This window comes from Pecten maximus, chromosome 10, assembly GCF_902652985.1.
Source record: "Pecten maximus chromosome 10, xPecMax1.1, whole genome shotgun sequence".
Taxonomy (NCBI): domain Eukaryota; kingdom Metazoa; phylum Mollusca; class Bivalvia; order Pectinida; family Pectinidae; genus Pecten; species Pecten maximus.
The window spans coordinates 22,579,287-22,603,365 of NC_047024.1; the positions used below are offsets into that span (position 1 = coordinate 22,579,287).

Consider the following 24,079-nt stretch of genomic DNA (forward strand, 5'->3'; position numbering starts at 1 on the left):
AAATAATAATAATACATAGTATTTAGATACAGAATAAATTGAAAAACAGTTTAATTGAAATGAAAATTAATAAGTTAAAAATTGAAGCAGGTGCCCGCTTAATGTACAACATAATTACTTGTAGGGGTAAAATCTTGTACGTCAATCCCATCCCCGTCCCATTTTAATTTCCGATTTTTAACATGTTGTCCCTAATTGCGTTTGATTCCGTGATTTTAATATTCGATTCAACAAGCAAACATATCACTATTGTGAAAATATCAGTTGTATTGAAAGCATAGGTATCCATGTCAAATCTCGACTTTCTTGCAGCCAAGGCGAATGTGTTGGACCGGCCGAGTTATCGCCCCTGTCAGACTTTTCAAACTCGACAGTAAACATTAAAAATGGCGGTTGATCCAAAATCGGTAAGTTGTTGCGATTTTCGTGTTGTGTTTATGTTTGTAAAACGGTGTTAACGCCACTTAGCTTTATTTTCGATGTGGTCATATTAAGTCAAAACAGAATGACAACAACACATTTTTTGTCGATTACGACCGTGATCGATGCTGTGTGGCGATTGTCGAATGTACGGCAGGGGAGGAAGCCTTGGGCTTACAGAAATATGTATGGGCCTTATCGCCGATGATATAAGTGTACAAATATCCACAGGAAACGTTGCATTTTAATAGAAATGTTTTGATTTGATGGCATATGCCATGTTGCGACATTATCATATCAATAGGTTTTTTGAGCACTACACGTGGAGTGTAAACATATATGCCCTTACTGCCTCAGCAATGCAAGCCTCAGATCTACTTTAGATCCGGAGATGGACGGCCGGATATCGATGCCAGATTGACAGCGCTCAGAATATTAAATTAATCGAAATGATTTCCGGACAAACGACAGTCAAGAGGTCAAATTGATGTAGGCCTATAGGCCTACCTACTATAAAACTAATTTAGCCAAAAATCTTACTTTTATAAGGTTTATAATGGTTCATTTTCAAATTAAATGCATGGGATTCTTATATTGCTTTTGCCAAAGCTTAAGCCTGCTGAGTAACTGTACATACAAGCAATACAAATCCACATCTTTTTCGAATATGATTTCTGGCAATATATTAAATCCTGCAGACTGCACCATCGAAAGATATTAATTACTTAAAGCTCTACATTTAAATTCATTCAACTAAACATTGTGATTTAGGATTAAGATTTTGCTTGTCTGAATTTCATTTCAGCCTAACTTTTCAGTTTTATTTGGGCAATTGCAACTGCCTAGAAAGACAGCTGATTATGATCAAACAAGTTTCTGTAAAACAGATTCGAGGGCACCTGTGGGTTAGACCTTTCACCCAGCTTGCATTTATGTGACAATATATTAATACAATCTATCAAACGTTATATTTACATACATTTAACACTGCCTTTTTTAAATAAATACACATCCTTAAGATTTTCACCCATTTTCCTAATATTTATTTGAAAGAATAGCATCCTTAATAATTAAATCCAATTCCTTTCTTTTATTGATTCACAACCAATCTGACAAACAGTGTACTTGCTGTGATGATGAACAACATTGTACCAAATAACATCATAGTGATGCAATTTCTCTCAATCAGAATCCTCTCTGCATTTGATTTATTCGTAGCTTATACTTATAGCAAAGCATTAACATGACATGGATCAAAATGGCTTGACAATAGTATCTGCTCCTAGCTACATTGAGGTAATGGGATCCCGGAGGCAGCGATGCCAAATGTGGATTTTTTTTTTATATGTTTTTAATTTTATTCCTACAATATCATAATCACAATAAGATTCATTATTACTCAGTAATCCAAAAATAGCCATAAATAAATAATTCCTTAGCTTAAATTCACTTTTTTCTTTCTTCTTTATTTCTTCAGCATTCAAGTACCAGCATAGAAGACTTTGTGTTTGTCAAGCCTATCAGCAGAGGAGCTTTCGGGTAACTGTGCCATTCAGTTCTGTTGATTCATTTCAGAATCAGAAACATATTTGCTTATACATACATGTACAAATTGTATCAGTATGAAAGGTCACCTGAGCTGAAGTGACCTATAATGCTATTGCAATTGCCTTTTGTCTGTCGTCATGCATAAACTTTTTCTTCTGAACACAATAACTTGAGTAAATATAAATGGATTTCATTTAAAGTTGGTCTGTATCCTTATATCAATAAGATCTGAGGTGAGATTGACAATAAGATATGAGGTGAGGTCGACAATATCGCAGACGAGATCAACAATTGGACAGATTTTACTATTATTGGACATTTGAACATAATAACTTTGATAAATATAAATGGATTTTTGGTGAAATTTGTCCTGTAGTTCTACATTATTAAGAGGACGGATGACTTTAACAATGGGACCAATTTGATGTGACTTGCAGAGTTATTGCCCTTTGCAGTTTTATTACCATTAGACCTTGTAAACATCATGCTTACTTGAGTAAATATGAATGGATTTTGCTGATATTTGGGGAGCCAATCTAGATTTTACTTTCAGATTGACTGGCTTAGTGATCATTAGTCTATAATCATGGCTCTTCTGTTCAACCTCGATACTCCAGGGGTTATGATCACGATGCTTTCTGTGCAGGGAGAGTTGTGATCATAACTCCTTGAGTATCAAGGATGCTTTTATCAGAGTTGAAGATTTTGAAATGTATGTGTGTTTTATTTTTCTAATCTGTGCCACAAATGAAAATGTAGAACAAATGTTAAGTGCTGTTTAAGTTGAAAAATAATCTAAAATACAGGTATTTGATAGAAGAATTATGAAAAATACAGCAAATTTCTGATATAATATTTGATTTATTTTACTTTTTTAGCAAAGTCTTTCTAGGCTACAGAAAAGACAACCCAGAAAAACATTATGCCATTAAAGTTATGAAGAAATGTGAGATGGTAAACAAGAATATGGTCGATCAAGGTGAGTGAATTGTCGTGATGGTGATCACACAAAACTATACATAATACCTCATGAAGCCCTGGACAGATTTAGTTCATATAATCACATCATAACATCATGCCATCAAGGTCTATACCCGATTAGGTTAGTCAAAGGCGGAACTTCGAATTCACAACTTTGAAACAAAAGTAAGAATTTGTGTACAAGACATGAACTCCTGATTTTGTTCATATTCACACCAAAGTATTACGTACCAAATATATAACAGGCTATTTTTGCTGGTAATTATATACATGTACATCACCAAGTTCTCAACATATTAAATATTGGTAATAGTGATCATTGGTCAAAGTTGAAGGTGAAAGGTGACACTTGACCATTTTCAAAATAAAAAGTTTGTGCACAATATATCCCATTGGCCGTTGACAGATGTATTTAGATTTCAAAATATTCTATTGTTAACACAACAAAGATAAAAAATAATCTATTTGAGCCCCACTCACTTTGTTTTATTGTGAAAGTAGAGCTCTATTTTTGCCAAGCACAAAATCTCGAAATTTTACAAAATCCGATATGGTCTCAAGATTCCGCCATATTTTGTGGTAAATGACTAAATTTCATACTAAAAATGAAAAGGTTTGTAAAAGAACAAAAAGAGTAAACTCTGCATTCCAGCTATATTGCATGTAAATGTATGATATAAAAATTGTGGAAAATTATTTTAAATTAATATATGATATATCAAAATAAGTATGCTGGATTCTCAAATCCATATAAAGGAGTAGTACAGTATTATACTATATAGCTGGCTATTCTAACAAAATGATATTATTGTGATATATGAAATTAGTGCTGGATTCTCAAAGCCATGTAAAGAAGTAATACAGTATTATACTATGTAGCTGGATATGAAAAGAAAATGATATAATTGATGTAAGTATTGGATTTGATGTTTATTACAGTACTGGCTGAGCGGGATGCCATGGCGGTTACCAAGAGTCCTTTCATTGTCCAGTTGTTCTACTCACTCCATTGTCAGCAGAACATTTTCCTGGTATGACAGCTGGTCTGGGCCAATCCCATTGATTTAGAATCGAGAGTCTAGCCTGTTATTTACTGCAGAAATTAGACTTAATTCATGTTATAATGATTATCTTATCTAATACTAAACACACTTGTTGACCCTGCAGTTGGAAGCAAATTTTACTATTCAAAATGGCCACCAGTAGCCATTTTGAATTTTGATAGATCGTTTTCTTACTATTCTTATCAATAGTTTGAGTTGCATTCTCTCTTTAAAAAAACAATTTCAAACACATCTTAATTAATTTTAGAACATGTTACTAGTAAATGAAGTTTACATCAATCTAATACAGACCATCAGTGGTAGGAGAGCCAATATCCCTCTGGGATCTCTCGCTATAAGTTTATTACTGTACTGTATTATTATTAGAAACTTGCGGGGCTATAGGTTACCTCCCTGTCCGTCTGTCAGTCCATCCACTCACTTTTCTCAGCCATGCTTCAAGGTATGTTGGTGAAAGCTGGTATGTAACTTCAGTATGAGCAGCTACAGATCAAATTCGTGTGTCAGGGTTTTTGGGTCAAGGTCACTGTTACTATTTTTAGCAAGGGCCGGTAGGGGACATGTATTGCTTTAGCTCAAGTAAGAGTTCATGTACTGTACATCCTTTAACTAATTGTTTTTAGCTCACCATTATCAAGTTAAGGGCTGTTCAAATTCCCTTTCGCCTGTTGTCTGACAGCTATTCTTAAAACAATTCTTACTATTGCTTTTTCTCGGGAAGGGACCTTTTTGTTGCTAGAGTGGGTAGAAAAATGCTTAGATAATAGATATTATACAGGTCTATGCAGATTGCTGCACATATACAAAATTATGCATGAGAATGTGTTGTTCGTGTTTGAGAGGAGAACTAACTTATATATGAAAATGTGTTGATCGTGTTTGAGAGCTCGAGTAGAACTAATTTATGCATGAAAATATGTTGATCGTGTTTGAGAGCTCGAGGAAAACTAACTTACGCATGAAAATGTGTTGATCATCACGATTCGTGTTTGAGAGGAGAACTAGCTTGGTTTGGAGATAAAGGAGAGATCTAAGTGTCTGTGATGTGTTGATTATAATTCATATCACAGTCTGCTTTGATCAGCTTCTTTGTCTTAACTCACTCCAAATACCTAGTAAACCACTTGATTATGAAAAAATTCAAGTCCGATTTAAAGTATTGTCTAAGAGTTTGGTTCCATATCCTAAATGTGCTTTTAATTGTGACGTTGTCAACATGGACCATCATCAATTTATAGTTTGTGTGTGTTTTCTTTTTTCAATATATCATTAAGACTTTTTGAAATACAAAGTTTCGACTGTTTCATTACCCTGGGGCCAAACTAGAAATAGCACAAAGTAATGTATGATAAGTTCATATGTATTGTTTTGTTTTTATTGCATATAAAATATCACATCTTTAAAACATGACTTTGTGGATTGCCTTGTTTTCAGATAATGGAGTATATGATCGGTGGTGATATAAAAAGTCTCCTGGTCGTTTATGGTTTCTTTGATGAGGATATGGCATTGATATATGCTGCAGAGGTGACCCTGGCACTCCAATATCTACACTCCAGGGGCATCGTTCACAGGTAAACATCAGTCACAGGTAAACATCAGTCACAGGTAAACACTGGCACTCTAGTATCTGCACTCGAGGGGCATCAGTCACAGGTAAACATCAGTCACAGGTAAACATCAGTCACAGGTAAACATCAGTCACAGGTAAACATCAGTCACAGGTAAACATCAGTCACAGGTAAACACTGGCACTCCAATATCTACACTCCAGGGGCATCGTTCACAGGTAAACATCAGTCACAGGTAAACATCAGTCACAGGTAAACATCAGTCACAGGTAAACACTGGCACTCCAGTATCTGCACTCGAGGGGCATCAGTCACAGGTAAACATCAGTCACAGGTAAACACTGGCTCTCCAGTATCTACACTCCATGGGGCATCGTTCACAGGTAAACATCAGTCAAAGGTAAACATTGGCTCTCCAGTATCTACACTCCATGGGGCATCGTTCACAGGTAAACATCAGTCACAGGTAAACACTGGCTCTCCAGTATCTACACTCCATGGGGCATCGTTCACAGGTAAACATCAGTCACAGGTAAACACTGGCTCTCCAGTATCTACACTCCAGGGGCATCGTTCACAGGTAAACATCAGTCACAGGTAAACACTGGCACACCAGTATCTACACTCCAGGGGCATCGTTCACAGGTAAACATTGTTCACCAGTAAACGTCAGTCACAGGTAAACACTGGCTCTCCAGTATCTACACTCCATGGGGCATCGTTCACAGGGAAACATCAGTCACAGGTAAACACTGGCTCTCCAGTATCTACACTCCAGGGGCATCGTTCACAGGTAAACATTGTTCACCAGTAAACATCAGTCAAAGGTAAACACTGGCTCTCCAGTATTTACACTCCAGGGGCATCGTTCACAGGTAAACATCAGTCACAGGTAAACATCAGTCACAGGTAAACATCAGTCACAGGTAAACACTGGCTCTCCAGTATCTACACTCCAGGGGCATCGTTCACAGGTAAACATTGTTCACCAGTAAACATCAGTCACAGGTAAACACTGGCTCTCCAGTATTTACACTCAAGGGACAACCTTCATAGGTAAACATTGTTCTCCAGTACACATCAGTCACAGGTAAACACTGGCTCTCAAGTATTTACACTCCAGGGGCATCGTTCACATGTAAACATCAACCACAACAGGTGCATGTCAGTTACAGATAACATCAACCACAGGTAATCATCAGTTACAGGTAAAAATTGATTACAGGTAATCATCAACCACAGGTAAACATCAGTTACAGGTAAACATCAACCAGAGGTAAACATCAACCACAGGTACACATCAGTTACAGGTAAACATCAACCACAGGTAAACATCAGTTACAGACATACATCAGTTACAGGTAAACATCAACCACAGGTTATCATCAGCTACAGGTAATCATCAACCACAGGTAAACATCAATTGCAGGTAAACACCACAACATGATAATTAGTCCATCGTAGTCAATTGTGCTTCAGTTAAGAAATGAGTCGGACACTAAGTGTTGGCTCAAGGGTTTATCATGGATAAAAGTTGTTATAAATTAGACATGGGACAACAATATATTGTAGAGTTGGGAATCACTTTAATCTTGATCAATCGTCACAATTTCTCAAACAATTGAATTATCAACAAAAAACGTACACTGAAATGATGGTAAAATGTGGTGGATATGTTTCAAGGTGTCTATCTCTTTTTTTTTTTTTTTTTTTTAAATATTGTAATGCATTTTGATGTAAATTCATCAGTTATTTTGTTTGTTTCATCACTTTTTTAAGTGTTCTGTAAAACTTAAATAACTGCTGATAGTTTCCAACTTTCCATGTTATAGTCGAACCAAAATCGATCACAGAAAATCATGAGTGACAGTCAGAGATAAAATAACTTATCATTGATTAAATCGGTTAATCTGTACACAATTGTTTATTGTTTATAGTTTATGTTATATGAGACACCTTTACATTACAGAGACCTGAAGCCTGACAACATGTTGATATCACCAGAAGGACATATAAAGCTGACAGACTTTGGATTGTCCAAAATCCAATTTGAAGTGGGTAAGGTCAAATTATACAAAAAATTTAATATTTATGAAAGAGTTAAATTTTCCTGACTTAGGGTTAATGCAAATCTTTTACCTGCAAGTTTTAACATTTGGCTGTTGCAAGGATGTTTTCATTGACACTGTCATAATAAAAAAATCATTGCACATTTGTGCATCATAAAACCTTTGAAACCCAGATTTGACCAAGATTTGTATTGGTCAGTACAGTCAATTATGCAGAAGACGCTTACTCTTTTGGAACTCCTGGTCTTGTACTGTCCTTGTACTGTCCTTGTACTTTTTCAAGTGTCTCAGTGCAAATCTGACAATGTAACCTCAGGTGAGGATTTGAGGTGCATGGTTCAACTCCTTATAATTTCAGAACCAGATTGATTTAAAAATATATTGATTGATGAACATTGTTTTAAGATAAAGATTTTCTTTTGAGTGAGAATGTGAAATTTCAGTAAGAAACATTTTGTTTGTTTGCCTATAGGGTCATATAAACAACAAGTGGACCCAGGAAAGACTCCTCTGCCCTACAGCAGTCACAGAATAGATTGCTTCCGCACGCCCGGTCAGATCCTCTCCTTCAAAAGTAACCTGGGATTCGTAAGTTTCGCAGCAATATAATCACTAACTGACTCAGATGAAATTATTTTCCCAACTGCCTATATCTAGACGTTTGTTATACACCTTGCAAGACAGCTGTTCCGGAAGTCTTTGTCTGCTAATTGAATCTTGTCCATCTTGTTACATCTGAATTTTGAGTTAAAATTACCATTTCGTTTTCAAGCCGTTATTATCTGTTTCTTTTCCAAACATATTCATTATTGAGGTTGTTAAATGTTATTTATTTCAGAATATTCCATCAGTGAAAAAGCCACAAACCAACATAGATCCTGTGGATACTCCTGCCACAAGACGAAAGCATTATTCCAGAAGTCCTCTTGTGGATGTGAACACAAACTCTCCGAATACACATTATTCCAAACCAAAGTCCCTGAGGGACCGTCTGGTGAGTCAGGCAACCAGGTCACGATTGTCCTCACCAAGTGTGGCCCTGCCTCCACCAGTGATGAGCTTGACTCCAACCCTGCAAGACTCACTAAACTGGTCCAATAGCGGTAGTGATGGCAGCTCCTTCCAAATGGAGTCGTCACGTCGGTCCAGACTGTTTACGGATGATCAGACACTTGGCACTCACAATCTCATGTCAATGGCAGAGAGCCACAAAGTGTCAAATTTCAGAAACCTTAAAATCAGTGAGATAGAAAGAGAAGGTTCCTGCGGTTGGAGAAACAAACTTGGCAGGAGTCACAGTGATAGTGTAATGAGTGAGGACCGGGACAGTATTTTCGAAAGCAGTATAAGTATTGAAATGTCAATAACGGACAAGAGTACCGATTCTGTATTCTACAAGAAATGTCATGACAGCGAGGGGGACTGTTGTGAGGAGGACTGTTGTAACAGCCACCTCAAAGCACCGTCACGACAGGAAAGCATCATGGACGATACACCCCAGATGCATAGATCTAATGAATCTGTGTGGAATTCCTACGCTGCGAGAAATCTCCGGTCAATGCGTCATGGATCATACTCTGAGGATAGCGATGAAAATGAGGAACCAAGACAAAGGTGCGCTGAAAATAGAAAGAAAAGCTCAAAGTCAAGCTGTGATAAAAGTAGCATGTATAGCGAAGATAGTTCCTCAAATGTGCGTCTGCTTACAGGGCGAAGTAGAGACAGGCGGGTGTACAGTTATCACTCGGACGAGGAGATGGACAAGCTACAAGCTAGTGAAAAAAAGCGTTGTAGCAGTGAAGGGCGAAACAGGAAACGGCACTTTGACCTTGTGGCCAGAAGTCCATTGATGAAGAAAGTATACAGTGGGACTGGTGTCACACAGGAGATCTGTCTGATGAAGCTTTATGGGGATGAACACCGTATAAAGAGGAGCAATTCAGAGAAATTAAACAGAGAGTTTGGCACCTATAATCTGTGTCAGAAACAATACAACACAGACAATTACAGAGATTTTGTGGATTTAACGTCAGAAAATCTCAAGTCAGATGCTTGTGCAAGTTTATGCAAAGAAAAAAACTTATCTGAAAGAGTTGCTACAAGATCTTGTTGTCGAAGACTTTCTGGCAAGCTGCGTTCAGAACAACAGAAACATGTTCAGAACAGTTCATCGCAGTGCGCTGTAGAGGATGACAATGTAGTGCTATTGTCTTTATCATCGTCTTCCCCGGATGTCAGCATGACAAATTTGGAGGACAAATGTGAAATGGCTGACAATTCAGAGAAAATTTCGCAAGTTGTGTCTGATGTAGTGTGTAATTCTCTAACAGGCATGGACCAGTCGGACGAACCGAGGTCATCGCCTAGCAACCAATCCAGCAAGGAGATAAACTTAGACCATGAATCACTGAGTGATGAAGAGAGGGAGTTGGACACATCCATCAGTGATCCTGGAGGGTCAATGGAAGCAGAAAATATGTCCCCTACGAAACAAAGTCCTGTGAAAATGACAAGATTTCAAAATCTAATTCTGCAAACACCTGATCCATCTACTTACAGAAAGGTACATGAAACTGTATACTAGTTATAGGATTTTATAATTCTGGAATTGGATATAGATGATAACTGTAAAAATAGGTTAGGATCGATGTCATGATTCTGGAATTAGATATAAACAATAAATGTAAAAATAGGTTATCGATTAAGTGAGATCAAAAAGTACTAGCTGAAAGTCTTATGCTCATAAGTGCAAAAGAAAATGTCTATTAACCATCACTGGTTGCTGTACATGTGTCATCACAAAAATGCATAAAACGGCACCCACGGTACAGAAATGAATTGTAAGACAGCATCTAGGTATATATTTGAAAATATCATATAGCTCTTTATCACATAACTGGCCTGTTCTGTCTTGTCATACGACTATGTCATTAATATTGTAAGACATATGTGTAGTAACACTATTGTGACATCATAATAGATATGCTATGTCGCATGATTGTCTGGGTATAGATTGTAACGTCCTATATCCGAGCTGGAATTCAACTGTCTGATATAGAAACAAAAATTGAAAGTTTTTTGCTTATATTCTCATAGATAGTAGGTTATGTGAAAACTAGAATCTTACACTGGTTGCTATATGTCATATAAAAATTAATTGAACTCGTTTAATTAATTCCATAAGACAAAGCCACTTTGTGAGATCCTCTATTTATCCTTTTAAAAACAATAAAACAATTTGGGGGTACTATATAATGATCAGTGCACAGAAATAACTTAACATCGCTAAGATGTTGTTGTACTTATATAATTAATTTGAATCTCCCATTTGAACAATTTATTGGAAGCTTAAGGAGATTTCCCATGTTGGTATCTATACACAGATATTGGCAACACTGTTTCTAAATTACACAAAGAAATGAAAAAAAACAGTGACAACAGCTAGCATATTAATAATTCCTTATTTAACATGAAGATATGTACATGTACTGATATATTGAGGTAGAACATCAGAATTTCTTTATTTATTCACTTTCTGACAGTTTGAAAGTAACAAGATCTAGAGAAGCTCCAACTTTTTGAAGTTGATAATTGCCTAATTTATTTAACTTTAGGTACATTTTATATAAATTATATATATAACTATATAAATTATATACATTTGTATATAACTATATAAATGATATACAACAGCTTGTTGTTTTCGATCAATCATAATATTTCTTTGTCAAACATGTAGTATCTTTGATATGAGGTAAGTAAAAAAATATGTACTGTATATCAAATTGAGATTTTCCAACCGTGGTAAAAATTCTGTTTGTATATATAGGAACAATTTATAGTGAAAATGGCAATTTTATGACTTGTTATTTGATCAATTCTAGAATATTGACACTTCCTAGCTAGGGAACAACCAACCAATTGAAAAAAATATATTTTTGAAACAGCCCCTGTGTATAGAAAGTTGAGCCAAGGATAAAATGTCTGGCAGCCACTGATTGGGCAGTATGTTATGAAGTGAGAAAATAGATATGTAGCCTGATAGGTTACTATCAATAAGAAATGTTGATATAAATTTCGTAAGTCCGATTGGTTTTTTTCCCAAAAGTTCACGTAATAATAGTAAACAGGTAAACATTTAAGATTTTTGAGAATTTCTACTGCGAAATTCACCTATTTTCAAAATGGCTACGTACCCTGGAGAAAAATTTGAGCTGAAGGACCCAACTTTTTTTTTTGATTAGGTGTTATATCAGACCCTAAACTTTTGTTATAAACCATAATCGTCATATTCAATTCAAGAATTTGAATGAAATAATCCAAAACGTTAACACTAAAGTCTATGGGAAAACAATTGGTTGGTTGCTCTCTTTATATATATTTCTGCATGCAGGGCATTTTACTATTTTATGAATACATGTACAGTGTATAAGATGTGGAGTACAAAAGTGATGATTTTAAGTGATATAATATGGAGAAGAGCAACTTTTTTAAGTAACTTTAAAGTGGTGAGTTTTGGACTGCGGATAGAAGCATTTGAGCCCTGTTATGCTTTTTCTATGGAACTCACTCAAATTTGGAATACCAACTTTAATAGTGTGGTAAATTGAGACTTTAAAAAGTTTTTTGACTCTCCTGAAAAATCCCACAAAATTAATGAAAGTGAAGACAATTTGCTTTGGACTTTTCATCAAAATAAAGATAATTCATTAATCTAGATTTAATTAAATTTATTTCAACATTTATTTGTCAAAATAGTGTGTAATTGTCTTTCAAATGTTGTGTAATTACGTATACATACTGTTTCTCTTTAAGGATACCATCCTAAAGACGCCAGTCATTCATCGTCCATCGAAACCAACACAGTCATCACTACACGCCCACTTTTCAGCAGCTGTATGTGAGACACCAGTGGCACAGATATCGCGTGTAGCATTTCCGTCGGCCACCCCTGGGTATAACAGAACGCCTGCCAGGAACCTGATGAAAACTCCCTTTAAAACCCCCAAAAGTGTGCGGAGAGGGCAAAAACCCAATACAGACGACCAGCGTATACTTGGTACTCCCGATTATTTGGCTCCAGAAATTCTGGGGCAGAAAGCACATGGTGAGAATGTGAAAGGTTGATAAAAACAAGATATTATTTCTCACAATTAAAAAATGAATTATTTCCCGAAAGAAAAATTTGAATATCTGAAATATTCGAACACAATTAAGGAAAATTAATCATTGGTCGTTTCAGAAATAAAATCCTTCCAGCTCGGTCATTGGATGAATAGATTTTTTTTGTGCTGGTACACCTACAGTTTGTATTAAATAAACTCTTAACAACATCTAGCCTGATTCAAAATATGGGTACTACTTTGGTAAAAGTCATTTAGATAGAGGATCCGAAATGTGCATTTCATTTTGTGAAATAAGCTCTTCCAATCAGGAGTAATTTCTGTTTGATCATAAAAGTCCAATGGAAATCAGTCTCTACAATGCTTTATACCTAAATACCATGTTTCAATATCCCTGATCTCACACAGGTGAAGCAGTAGATTAACACTTCACACAGTCATTTGTTGAAAAGAAAATGTTCTCTATATCATACAGGACCGGCGGTTGACTGGTGGGCGCTGGGAGTGTGTCTGTTTGAATTCCTTACTGGGGTGCCACCCTTCAACGATCAGACTCCAGAGCTTGTATTTCAAAACATACTCAACAGAGGTAGGTGTAAGTGTTGTAGAAAGTCACAGAAGACCTTGTAACCCTCACATATTATATATATATATCATGGGTGTCTGTACAATAGTCCAGAGTATTTGACCCTCGGTACTGGTAATTAATCGACCAATGTTCTACTGCACGCCTCGTGCAATAGAGCATCGGTCCATTGTCAGTACCGAGGGTCAAATATTCTCGACTATTGCACAGACACCCATGATATATTTGTTTTATTACATGATCACTAAAACATACTTTGAATCACTGAAATCTCAACTTTCCTGTAGGCTTAGAAGTCGCCATGACTGTGGTCTGGCAGTGTTGACATCTGAGTGACTCTTGAAAGGGTAGAACTAAATTCCGAAATGTCACACAGTATTCAATAGTTCGTACGTGACCATGCAATAGTCATTTTAGCCATGCAATAGTTCAAAATATAGCTTATGCATTAAGGAAAATCAACTGCATTATGGAATAAAAATATATATACAATTGCAAGAATGTTGATATATGGTCCAAGGGAGGTAATTGTCTAATTTTGCGTTATCCTTTTTAAAGATCAAAGGAGAGAATTTAATTGAAAGTTTAGTAATTCCTGAAAATTTAATTTGTGAAGCAGTTAAATTGAATTGAAGAATTGAAGAACAGTTAAGCTAATATTAATCTAAACATATTTGGTTAGAAATTAACTATGGAATTAGTTTAAACCAGACACATTCAAGAGCAATGTCTTGGTTTCACAGTAATGGGTAATTTTGTTGATTTAGATTTAGCCAGACTTGATAAAGGTAAAAGGTTTGGTGTTAAACATTTGATGTCTATAATGAATGGTTGAATTAAAAAAAAGAAAAGTTATCTTATCAAGCTTGTGTGTTCTCTACTTTTAAAGATATTCCATGGCCCGAGGATGAGGAAGCCTTGTCGGAGAATGCCCAGTATGTGATTGATGAGCTTCTTACAATGGATCCTGACCTTCGACCCTCAGCCAAAGGTACAGTCCCCATTCTGTATCCATTTCGGGGTAGAGGTGGGAATCTGTAGTGTAACACATACAAAGTCTATCTTGTCCTATCCTGATTCTGTATCGGACCTGTATCAACTCAGTATCTTATGGAAACTGATGAAAAAATGTTTGCTGTGAGAATAACTTAAAAAGATTCAGGTTTCGGGCACCAAGGTCAAGGTTGAGGTCACCATTGCTATTTATAGACAATGATAAACTGATTTAATGCTATCTGTTTTTTGTCATACTTGTTCGAATTCTGATTCAGTATAATTTGAAAACATCAGATATGTAGACATTTATATGCAGGTGCTTACAAGTCTTAGTTAGACAGATGTCATCAACAATAGGTCCCAATAACCATTAGTAGGACTCAAACTGTCTGCCACATCCTATATGCCACACCCTATATGCCACAACCCTATATACCACAATTTGTATGCCACAGCTTGTATGCCACAACCTGTATGCCACAATATAAATGCCACAACCTGTATGCCACAACCTGTGTAGTGTTATATATTAACTCTGTAGATGTGAAGGCTATGCCGTTATTTGCTGAGCTGGACTGGAACAATCTACTGGACATCACTCCTGCTTTTATACCACAGCCTGATGATGAAGAGGACACCACCTACTTCCAAGGTAATACTATGTTAGTGTGGTGATAGCTAAGCGTAAGGGGCCGAGGTGGCGGAGTGGTTAAGGTGTCCCGACACTTTATCACTAGCCCTCCACTTCTGGGTTGCGAGTTCGAAACCTACGTGGGGCAGTTGCCAGGTACTGACCGTAGGCTGGTGGTTTTTCTCTGGGTACTCCGGCTTTCCTCCACCTTCAAAACATGGCACGTCCTTAAATGACCCTGGCTGTTAATAGGACGGTAAAACAAAAACAAACAAAAAAAGCTAAGAGTATTGGACCATTTTGACTATATCTATAACAAGGGAGGACCTGGTGCTAAGTTGATTTATTAGTATGCTATGATATGGATTTCCTTGTTTGCTGGAAGCTACTTGTTGAAAGACTACTAGTCTAAAACAGCTGAAAGAATTTTGTCTCAAAATCAAGTTGGTAGGCCAATGAAATTAATTATCTTAAAACTGAAGGTAGCAGTCCTTTTGAAGTTTGTAATTCATCATTGTCATTTATAAAGATTTGTTTTCGGGAGCAGCATTTTGATTAGGAGAAGTTATTGCCCTTTGTTTATAGCAGTATTTCAATCTTGTCTGGAGAACTTTGTTTAAAACCAATCTCTATGAAACTTAGTAGGATTTGTAACCATGACATATAGGTATGGTTTCTTAAGTAGAATGATAATTGGTCTTGTCACATTTCAATATTTCATTCATTTTGATACAATAATCTACGTGATTTTCACATCAGATGGGGGAATGTTGTTCAATCCTGTGGTACTAGTAAAATCTGCTCCATTGCCCTTGCCTGGTGCAGTTTTAACCATTAATACCCTCCTTGATTCATGTTCTAACCTAGCCTTATGTTTGAACCTTTACTTTCCATGTAAGCATCCATGGACATTCTCAGCTGAGTCATGTAAACTTATTCTTTTTATTATTTACAGCTAAGAACAGTATGCAGGAGTTACTGGTGTCTGGGGTTGACTTTGGCTTGTGATTCCCACATTATCTAGCTGAACTCTTGGTCAGTCTGCCTTCCATGATCTGGAGATTATGTGATAAGAACTAAAATGTTTTTCTTGAAAGTCTCAAGGATATGACATACAGGAAGCTTTCCATATGAGATGAAATGCACGGTGACCTTTGTTTCATCTAATCAACGAAGCATGGTGACCTTTGATTCAGCCAATCAATAGAGCATCATGGTGACCTTTGATTCAGCCAATCATTAGAGCATCATGGTGACCTTTGATTCAGCCAATCAATAGAGCATCATGGTGACCTTTGATTCAGCCAATCATTAGAGCATCATGGTGACCTTTGATTCAGCCAATCATTAGAGCATCATGGTGACCTTTGATTCAGCCAATCAATAGAGCATCATGGTGACCTTTGATTCAGCCAATCAATGTAGTATCCTGGGAATCAGCAACACTGTCTATTATAATGAAGTTTGTTTGCTGAAGTTAAAGTCCCCAGAAGAATTTGACTGAAATTTTATATAACATTTTGCCTTGAAGAATGTGATCAGATTTGACCTAGATTGGTCGATGGTGGATAAAGACGACTGTGATCGATGACTACTGGGTTGATGTACCTAGTAATTTTTTATCTGTGATGTAATATCTATATATATGCTTGCTTCATATGTTATAACGGGTATTATGTATACTATCTGTTAGATAGAATGACTGTATTTACTGTATGTATCCCGTAATAAGCCCAGGGGCTAACGCATAACCTCATGCTAAGTGTCGAGGGATGGGCTTATTACAGAACAATGAAATTATGCATGGTGATCATTTTGACTGAACAGCAATAGATATGGGTGGGGTTATTACTAATGTGGGATTTTCTTCAGATAAATATGGTACTGAGCTTCTCATGTTACCCCCATAACCCCCACCCCCAACAAACTGCCCTCACCACCTCTCCCCCACGTGCACCCCCTCAAACACATGATATTTGACATGTTTTTTTTTTGTATGGTTATGATATGTTCTTATTTCATATACAGATACATGATATTCAATTGATATCTACAAACCAAAAATATTCACAAAGAAGACATTCTAAAAATAGTTTAATATTTAAAAAAAGGGACAATTAATAATCAAAGTCTTTTTTTTCACAACCACAAAGTAATTCTTAGAACTGGAGTTTTTCTTTCCTTAAGGGCATTTTATGCCCGGATGTTGACGGGAGTTTTTCTTGGTGTTTCCTATTGACAAACAAGAACGCTTGTCTGTGTGGTTATGCTATAATTGTAGTGTTTACAGTTAGTTGACCTTGATTTGTCCTTACTTTTGTAAATCCTGTTTTGTTTAAATTCAACTGTGAACACTTTAATTTCATATTTGATTTTTGTATTAAGAATAATGTATTTGATTCCTGATTATGATATGTATTTCGTAAATTCAAATTCATGAAAGTTGAAGAAAAATTGACCACAATGGATTTTAGGCAAGATTATCTTGAATATGAATTGTGTAAACTTTTGTTAGAAGCATTGTCGTTACCTACTCCATTTCAGATGTCAGTTGTCCTGATAATATCGTCCCTTAAGAATGACATTGCCTTGTTTTCCCAGCAAGAACAGGTATAGGCCGCTTCCCAAGCTAAAAATGATGTTTTGATTTCCCCAATTAAAAAAAAAACTAAATTGCAAAGAAGGTATTACAATATTTTGCCATTTTAAACAGGCACATGCAGTTTTAAACTTGAGGTAGAAATTACACAAGCTCAGTATATCTATATTTAAACAGTTAATTGGTAACCCTGTCAAAATTCACATTTCATAAACTTTGGTCGAACCTTTTTGACTGCAATTAACAAGAATGTGACCCTGTACCATAACACTGAATCACAAGCTGTTTAACTTTTCAGTTGATAAAATCACCTTAATTTATTCTGTAGTGAAAATTAGGCTTACCTCCTATGAAGTATTGTATAGGAAAATTAAAGATATAACCAGCATTCTAAGAATCACTTTAAATAGAGGAAAATATGACAAAAAAAAAAAAAAATTTAAAAAATACATTAACATATATTGTTATCTTAATATTGTAATTTATCCATGTGCTGAACTGAGTTATGGCAGTTCCAAATCAGCTGGTTGGCGAAAATCTGTCTATAAAGACCACCTGTCTATAGAGACCAATTTAGATGTCTCCCTTGAGCAGTCTTTATAGACAGGTATAACAATGGTACAGGGTACAGAGTGACGACCTTCTATATGTACTTATTAAAGCTCACTTAGAAATATTTGTTGGTGCTTGGATATCAGAACTCATTATAATTCCATTTTTGTGATATTTTATATTTAAGAATACATTATATACCTATTTGTAAAATTGATTACCATAAATGTACTTATATTAGCACACTCATAAAAATTATACATATCTTGTATTAGGGCTTTGTGGAATTTCATAAATTGGCATTTTTCACATTAATCCCAGGTGTATGATATAGAAAATATTTACACTGGTTGCAAAGCTTCAATAAAAGTAAAATGATGGTTTATCGTAACTTTCAATATTGCTAAAATAAGATTACCCCTAAAATAAGTTAACCACTATTAAGATAAGATTACTGCTAAGGTAAGAATACCACTAAGATAAATTACCACTAAGATAAGATTACTGGTAAGATAAGATTACTGGTAAGATAAAATTACCACTAAGATAAGATTACTGGTAAGATAAAATTACCACTAAGATAAGTTAACTGCTAAGATAAGATTACCACTGAAATAAGATAACCACTAAAATAAGATAACTACTAAAATAAGATTACCGCTAAAATAAGATTACCACTGAAATAAGATTACCACTGAACTAAGATTACCACTAAAATAAGATTACCACTGAAATAAGATTATCGCTTAAATAAGATTACCACTGAAGTAAAATTATCGCTAAGATAAGAATACTGCTAAAATATGTACATTTACAGTAATCTTTCAGCTGGGCTATAGGCTACTTTAATTTATAAAGATGCTAGTCAGTTTGCTTCATATTGCAAATCTAATTTATATGTATTCCAATTTCACATGTATACAGTATTTTATGTCATAGTCCTGTGGGTTACTATATATTGTTATTTCTGCCACAATTGGTCTTGTTTATCAACTCTCCAACAGGACACAGGGGATTGATAACTTTAATTTATGTGGTTGTGATTACACCTTTTTACATTGATACTTAAAAATTTACCAGGATGTATTTTACTTTATGAATATTCAGAATTGATAAAAGTCATTAAGTGAAAAAAAGTACATGTATTATAAAATAAAATTTGAATACCTGTATATAGCTGTAAGCAAAGCTATATAATTGCATTTTTAGCAAGCTTATCTTATCTCACAAAATTCTATTTGCTTGAATTGTTGTTTGTAACACAACCATATAAATCTCTCATTATTGTGAGAGAAATTGTGGTAAAAAGAAGGTCCACATCTTGTGACAATTGTGTGTCATATTTGACAAAGTTATTAAAAGTTCACTGAATTATACAAAATTATGCTTCAGAAAATAAGCACGAGTTCAAACTATCCAAGTCGATAAAGCCAAATTTGGCAAAGAGTAAATCAAGACGTTAACATATATCTGGAACTGTTTATGATATGCAACAGTCACTTTTTATTGGACCCTAATGATATATATGGGAGTACATTTGTATTTTCTTCGTGATTATTATTCTATATGTATTTATTCAGAAGAAAATGGTGATTTCTATAACAGATCAATGATTTTGGTTAAGTTATTCCATGATTACATAACAAAAGAAGCAGGAAAATGTATCTCAATATTTGATATACAGCTAACTGTTTTTGATGAATGATTAGGTAAGCCTGTATTTTACTACAAGTGAAGCTATCTTTACTTAAAACTCCTCAGTATTCAGAGAGAATACTTGTACAATGACTTTATTTGTCACAGGACAGGAGCACCTGATCAAATCATCATTTATTATGCTCAAGGATCTTTTCAGGTGGAGCATGGATGCTATGCTGTTGAAATAAGAGTTTTTTCCACTTTTTAATTTGAACTTAATATCTTATCATAGTCTTCAAGGAATTTTTAAACAGACTTTGCATTTACTTGGTAACTCCAAGTGAATTTTCTGAGCTGGTAGCTTTCAGTCTCCACAAGCTGAATCCTTATTACCCACTAAAGGAATCAGAGATTGGATACAATATTTGTTCTTGTTAATTTTCTAATTGAAATCCATGTTAATGATCGAGTTGTCCGACATTATCATAACTTGAAACTTGAGAGCACTTCAGAGTTTTAAGAAGGAAATGGATAAAAGAATAAATTATTTCACCTCCTTGGGGTTGAGACAGGTGGGTTGCAGTCAGAGGGGAAAGATTCCGTAGTTGCCAAACACAAGACTTGCCAAGTATTTGGCAGCTTAAGAATCTTATACTGAGGGTTGAGATCCCCTCCCCCCGTCTCAATCCGCAATGTATGTACCTGGCGATACTGATGTTATATATCAATGCAAGACATTGTGGACATATCACATCATTGGTATTGTTGATGTCATGTCATGTAGTTGTCGATGACGTCATGGTATTGTTTCCATGACATCAGTTGATGTGAGTCTGGTATCCCCCCGTCTCGCCCCTTGGGCGAGATGAAGAATTGTCGGTGTGATCCTGATTTTGTTCGGGAGGAGATAACTCTTATCTCACACAGCTTAGGAAAAGACAGTCGATACCATACTCAGTGCTGCAGGAATTATGTTTAGATATGATGTCATCATATTGTGTTGTTCCTGTGAATTTGTACCATTGCTGTGAAAAGGGAATTATCCAATCTCAACTCTAGGGTTTATGATCTTTGGATGACAACATAGAGAGATGTTTATTAAAAAATGGAGTTAATTCATTTAGAAGTTTGAGAAATAGTCAAACAAATATATGGGAGTATTCTGTGGACACGGTTTTTAACCTTGCATTATAAGGGTTTGGCTGGCAACATGCAGCAAGCCTGGAGCAGACCAGCTGAACTCTTCCACTAGGTTTGAATTATCCCTCGAACAGACCCATGTATCATTCTATTCATTTAGAAGTTTGAGAAATAGTCAAACACATATATGTGAATATTCTGCAGGCAGGGTTTTTAACCTTGCATTATAAGGGTTTGGCTGGCAACAAGCAGCAAGCCTGGAGCAGACCAGCTAAACTCTTCCACTAGGTTTGAATTATCCCTCGAACAGACCCCATGTATGATTCTATTATTCTCTTACCCTGGACAGGGATATCCGCAGTTTTACCGGGGTGAGATTTTCTTATCTCGCCTTAGGGAAAAGACAAGCTACACATGCTCTTTTCACACTCTCAGCAATTGTATTTTGTCACTTCAACAAAACCATGACGTCATGGCAACAGTACAATGACGTCACACCGGCAATTCAATCACATCATGTCAATATTCCCTTGCATTGATAGTAACGTCAATATTAGATACATAGAGGGTAAACAGGGTAAGAAAAAATAATCATTCACCACCAGGAAAGTGAGACGGGGAAATCTCAACTCTTGGAGTAAGGTAAGTTGAGATTTCCCTGTCTCGTCCCCAAGGGGTGAAATATTCTTTTAATCTCACACCAATAAAAGTTTGAAAACACCTATCCAGCACCACTTACCAGTAATGTAGTGATTCTTACCAGACTGTAGCACAGTATGTCTCTTATATACTGTACGCAAGATGTTGGTTTTTGTGTTGCCATGGTAATTCCTGACTGAAAATGTTTTGGAATCAGACAATTAGCTAGCCCGCGTTTCCTCTGGCCTCGACACCATGTCTGGTGTAGGGCCAGAGCGCACTACTATATGAAAACATGGAATTCTCCAACACCGTTTGGTGTCGCAAAGATTTTGGTGCAAATACAATAAAATCGGGTGTGACATAACACCTACCTTACATGTATGGATAAATAAGATATTTATTTACCCCGGTACACCCATTTTGTCCTATCTAGGTGTTTTATTCCGTCCATATAGACCCTCGCTTTACGCTAGACATGGTGTCAAGGCCATAGGAAACTCGGGCTAAATTAGCAAAGACAAATGTTTTGGTCATCTAGAAAATTTAAATCAATATAACTATGTCACTGAAAGAAAAATTGCGAATGCAAAAATGTATAACTTACAGTTAGATAATGAATAAGTTAGCCGAGGAATTATGATTTTTGGATAGTTGGGTGTTGTTTACCGGATGTATCATGTGTGCACCGAGTAATGGATATTGTTTTAAATCCCCAGGTACCTGTTGAATTTTATACAAAATTTTGATATTGAGTTCTATCAATATTTTGAAACTGTGTGAGATATTTATGAACTGTTATGATATGGATACCAAAACCATTCAAATGATTTACCAAATCAAGATTGAAAATCTGACAATAAATTTTTAATGAATGAGAAAAAGTGTTGTTTTCTACTTGAGTAAATGTTGTTCAGCATTGAAGGGTTTGTGAGTAATAAATAAATTCATCACTTATTTGTGCATATGATTTGTTAAGAAATATTTTCGCAAGAATCATGAAATTCATGCCTGGTCATTATAATTTTGACACATGAAAAGTGCCAGTGAGTTATCCCCCTTTAATTGTATCATCGTTTGACTAAACATAAAAATACATGGATGTATTTATATTTCCTACAATTTCAACTGAAATTTCGATTCATTAAGGATCTCAACTAAAAGGAATAGCTTACTTGTTACCCACAGCAATATACATTTACATTTTTTTTGGCTGTTTCAAATGTTTACTTGTCATGTGAGCTGTGACTTAAGAATTTGATTTGTCTGGCAAATTTGTGAAAACTGCCACCTCATATAGATATGTCCATTTACACATATCACATGGTCACTATTTACCCAAGCAGCTCATCTTAACTGCATGGAATTGTTTTAATTACAAATCCAGCTTCTCTATCTTGACTAGCCTGATATAATTTTTAGTTTCTAATTTGAAATTGTAATTTACAAATACATGTATATTATATCTTGGACACTGTAATTTACGGTACTCACAAAAAACATGGACCAATATCATTTTCGAGGTATTTTATTAATACACATCTTACTCATCATATATCACAGTTTTTAATCCATTTGATAAAAATAAATCATGCATATTTGACATGATAGTATTCATGATATATATACCACTTGACAACATTGTTAACATTTTTAGCTCACCTGGACCGAAGGTCCGGTGAGCTTATGTCATGGCGCAGCGTCCGTCGTCCGTCCGTCGTCCGTCCGTCCGTCGTCCGTCAACATTTGCTTCAAATCGCTACTAGTCTAAAACTTCTTATTGGATTTTGACCAAATTTGACCAGAAACATCCTTGGCAGAAGGGGAACAGATTTTGCATAAATGGTGACTCTGACCCCCGAGGGGCCAAAGGGGTGGGGCCCAATAGGGGAAATAGACGTAATTCCTTTAAATCGCTACTAGTCATAAAGTTATGAATGAATTTGAACCCAATTTGGTCAGAAACATCCTTGGGGGAAGAGGAACAGATTTGGCATAAATGGTGACTCTGACCCCCGATGGGGCCAAAGGGGCGGGGCCCAATAGGGGAAATAGACGTAATTCCTTTAAATCGCTACTTGTCATAAAGTTATGAATGGATTTGAACCCAATTTGGTCAGAAACACCCTTGGGGGAAGAGGAACAGATTTTGCATAAATGGTGGCTCTGACCCCGGAGGGGCCAAAGGGGCGGGGCCCAATAGGGGAAATAGAGGTAATTCCTTTAAATCGCTACTAGTTACTAAGTTATGAATGGATTTGAACCCAATTTGGTCAGAAACACCCTTGGGGGAAGAGGAACAGATTTTGCATAAATGGTGGCTCTGACCCCGGAGGGGCCAAAGGGGCGGGGCCCAATAGGGGAAATAGAGGTAATTCCTTTAAATCGCTACTACTTACTAAGTTATGAATGGATTTGAACCCAATTTGGTCAGAAACATCCTTGGGGGAAGGGGAACAGATTTTGCATAAATGGTGACTCTGACCCCAAAGGGGCCAAAGGGGCGGGGCCCAAAAGGGGAA

At 36.0% G+C, this 24,079-nt stretch overlaps 1 protein-coding gene across 1 annotated transcript; it reads left to right on the top strand.

Moving 5' to 3' along the window:
- Positions 1 to 360: 360 nt before the first annotated feature.
- Positions 361 to 22,441, top strand: LOC117336098 (serine/threonine-protein kinase greatwall-like). The gene is made up of 13 exons (XM_033896478.1): positions 361 to 407; positions 1,898 to 1,959; positions 2,847 to 2,947; positions 3,889 to 3,980; positions 5,448 to 5,587; positions 7,554 to 7,642; positions 8,126 to 8,241; positions 8,492 to 10,216; positions 12,469 to 12,760; positions 13,252 to 13,365; positions 14,252 to 14,353; positions 14,900 to 15,010; positions 15,945 to 22,441. The coding sequence occupies exons 1-13, from the start codon at positions 387 to 389 to the stop codon at positions 15,995 to 15,997; spliced, it is 3,018 nt and encodes a 1,005-aa protein (XP_033752369.1). The 5' UTR covers positions 361 to 386; the 3' UTR covers positions 15,998 to 22,441.
- The last annotated feature ends 1,638 nt before the right edge of the window (positions 22,442 to 24,079 follow it).

Excerpts from the sequence above, each read along its gene's own strand:
- LOC117336098 (XM_033896478.1), top strand. The coding sequence starts at position 387 with ATGGCGGTTGATCCAAAATCG. Across the intron at positions 5,588-7,553 it reads TCCAGGGGCATCGTTCACAG|AGACCTGAAGCCTGACAACA; the intron begins GTAAACATCAGT and ends TTTACATTACAG. Across the intron at positions 12,761-13,251 it reads TCTGGGGCAGAAAGCACATG|GACCGGCGGTTGACTGGTGG; the intron begins GTGAGAATGTGA and ends TATATCATACAG.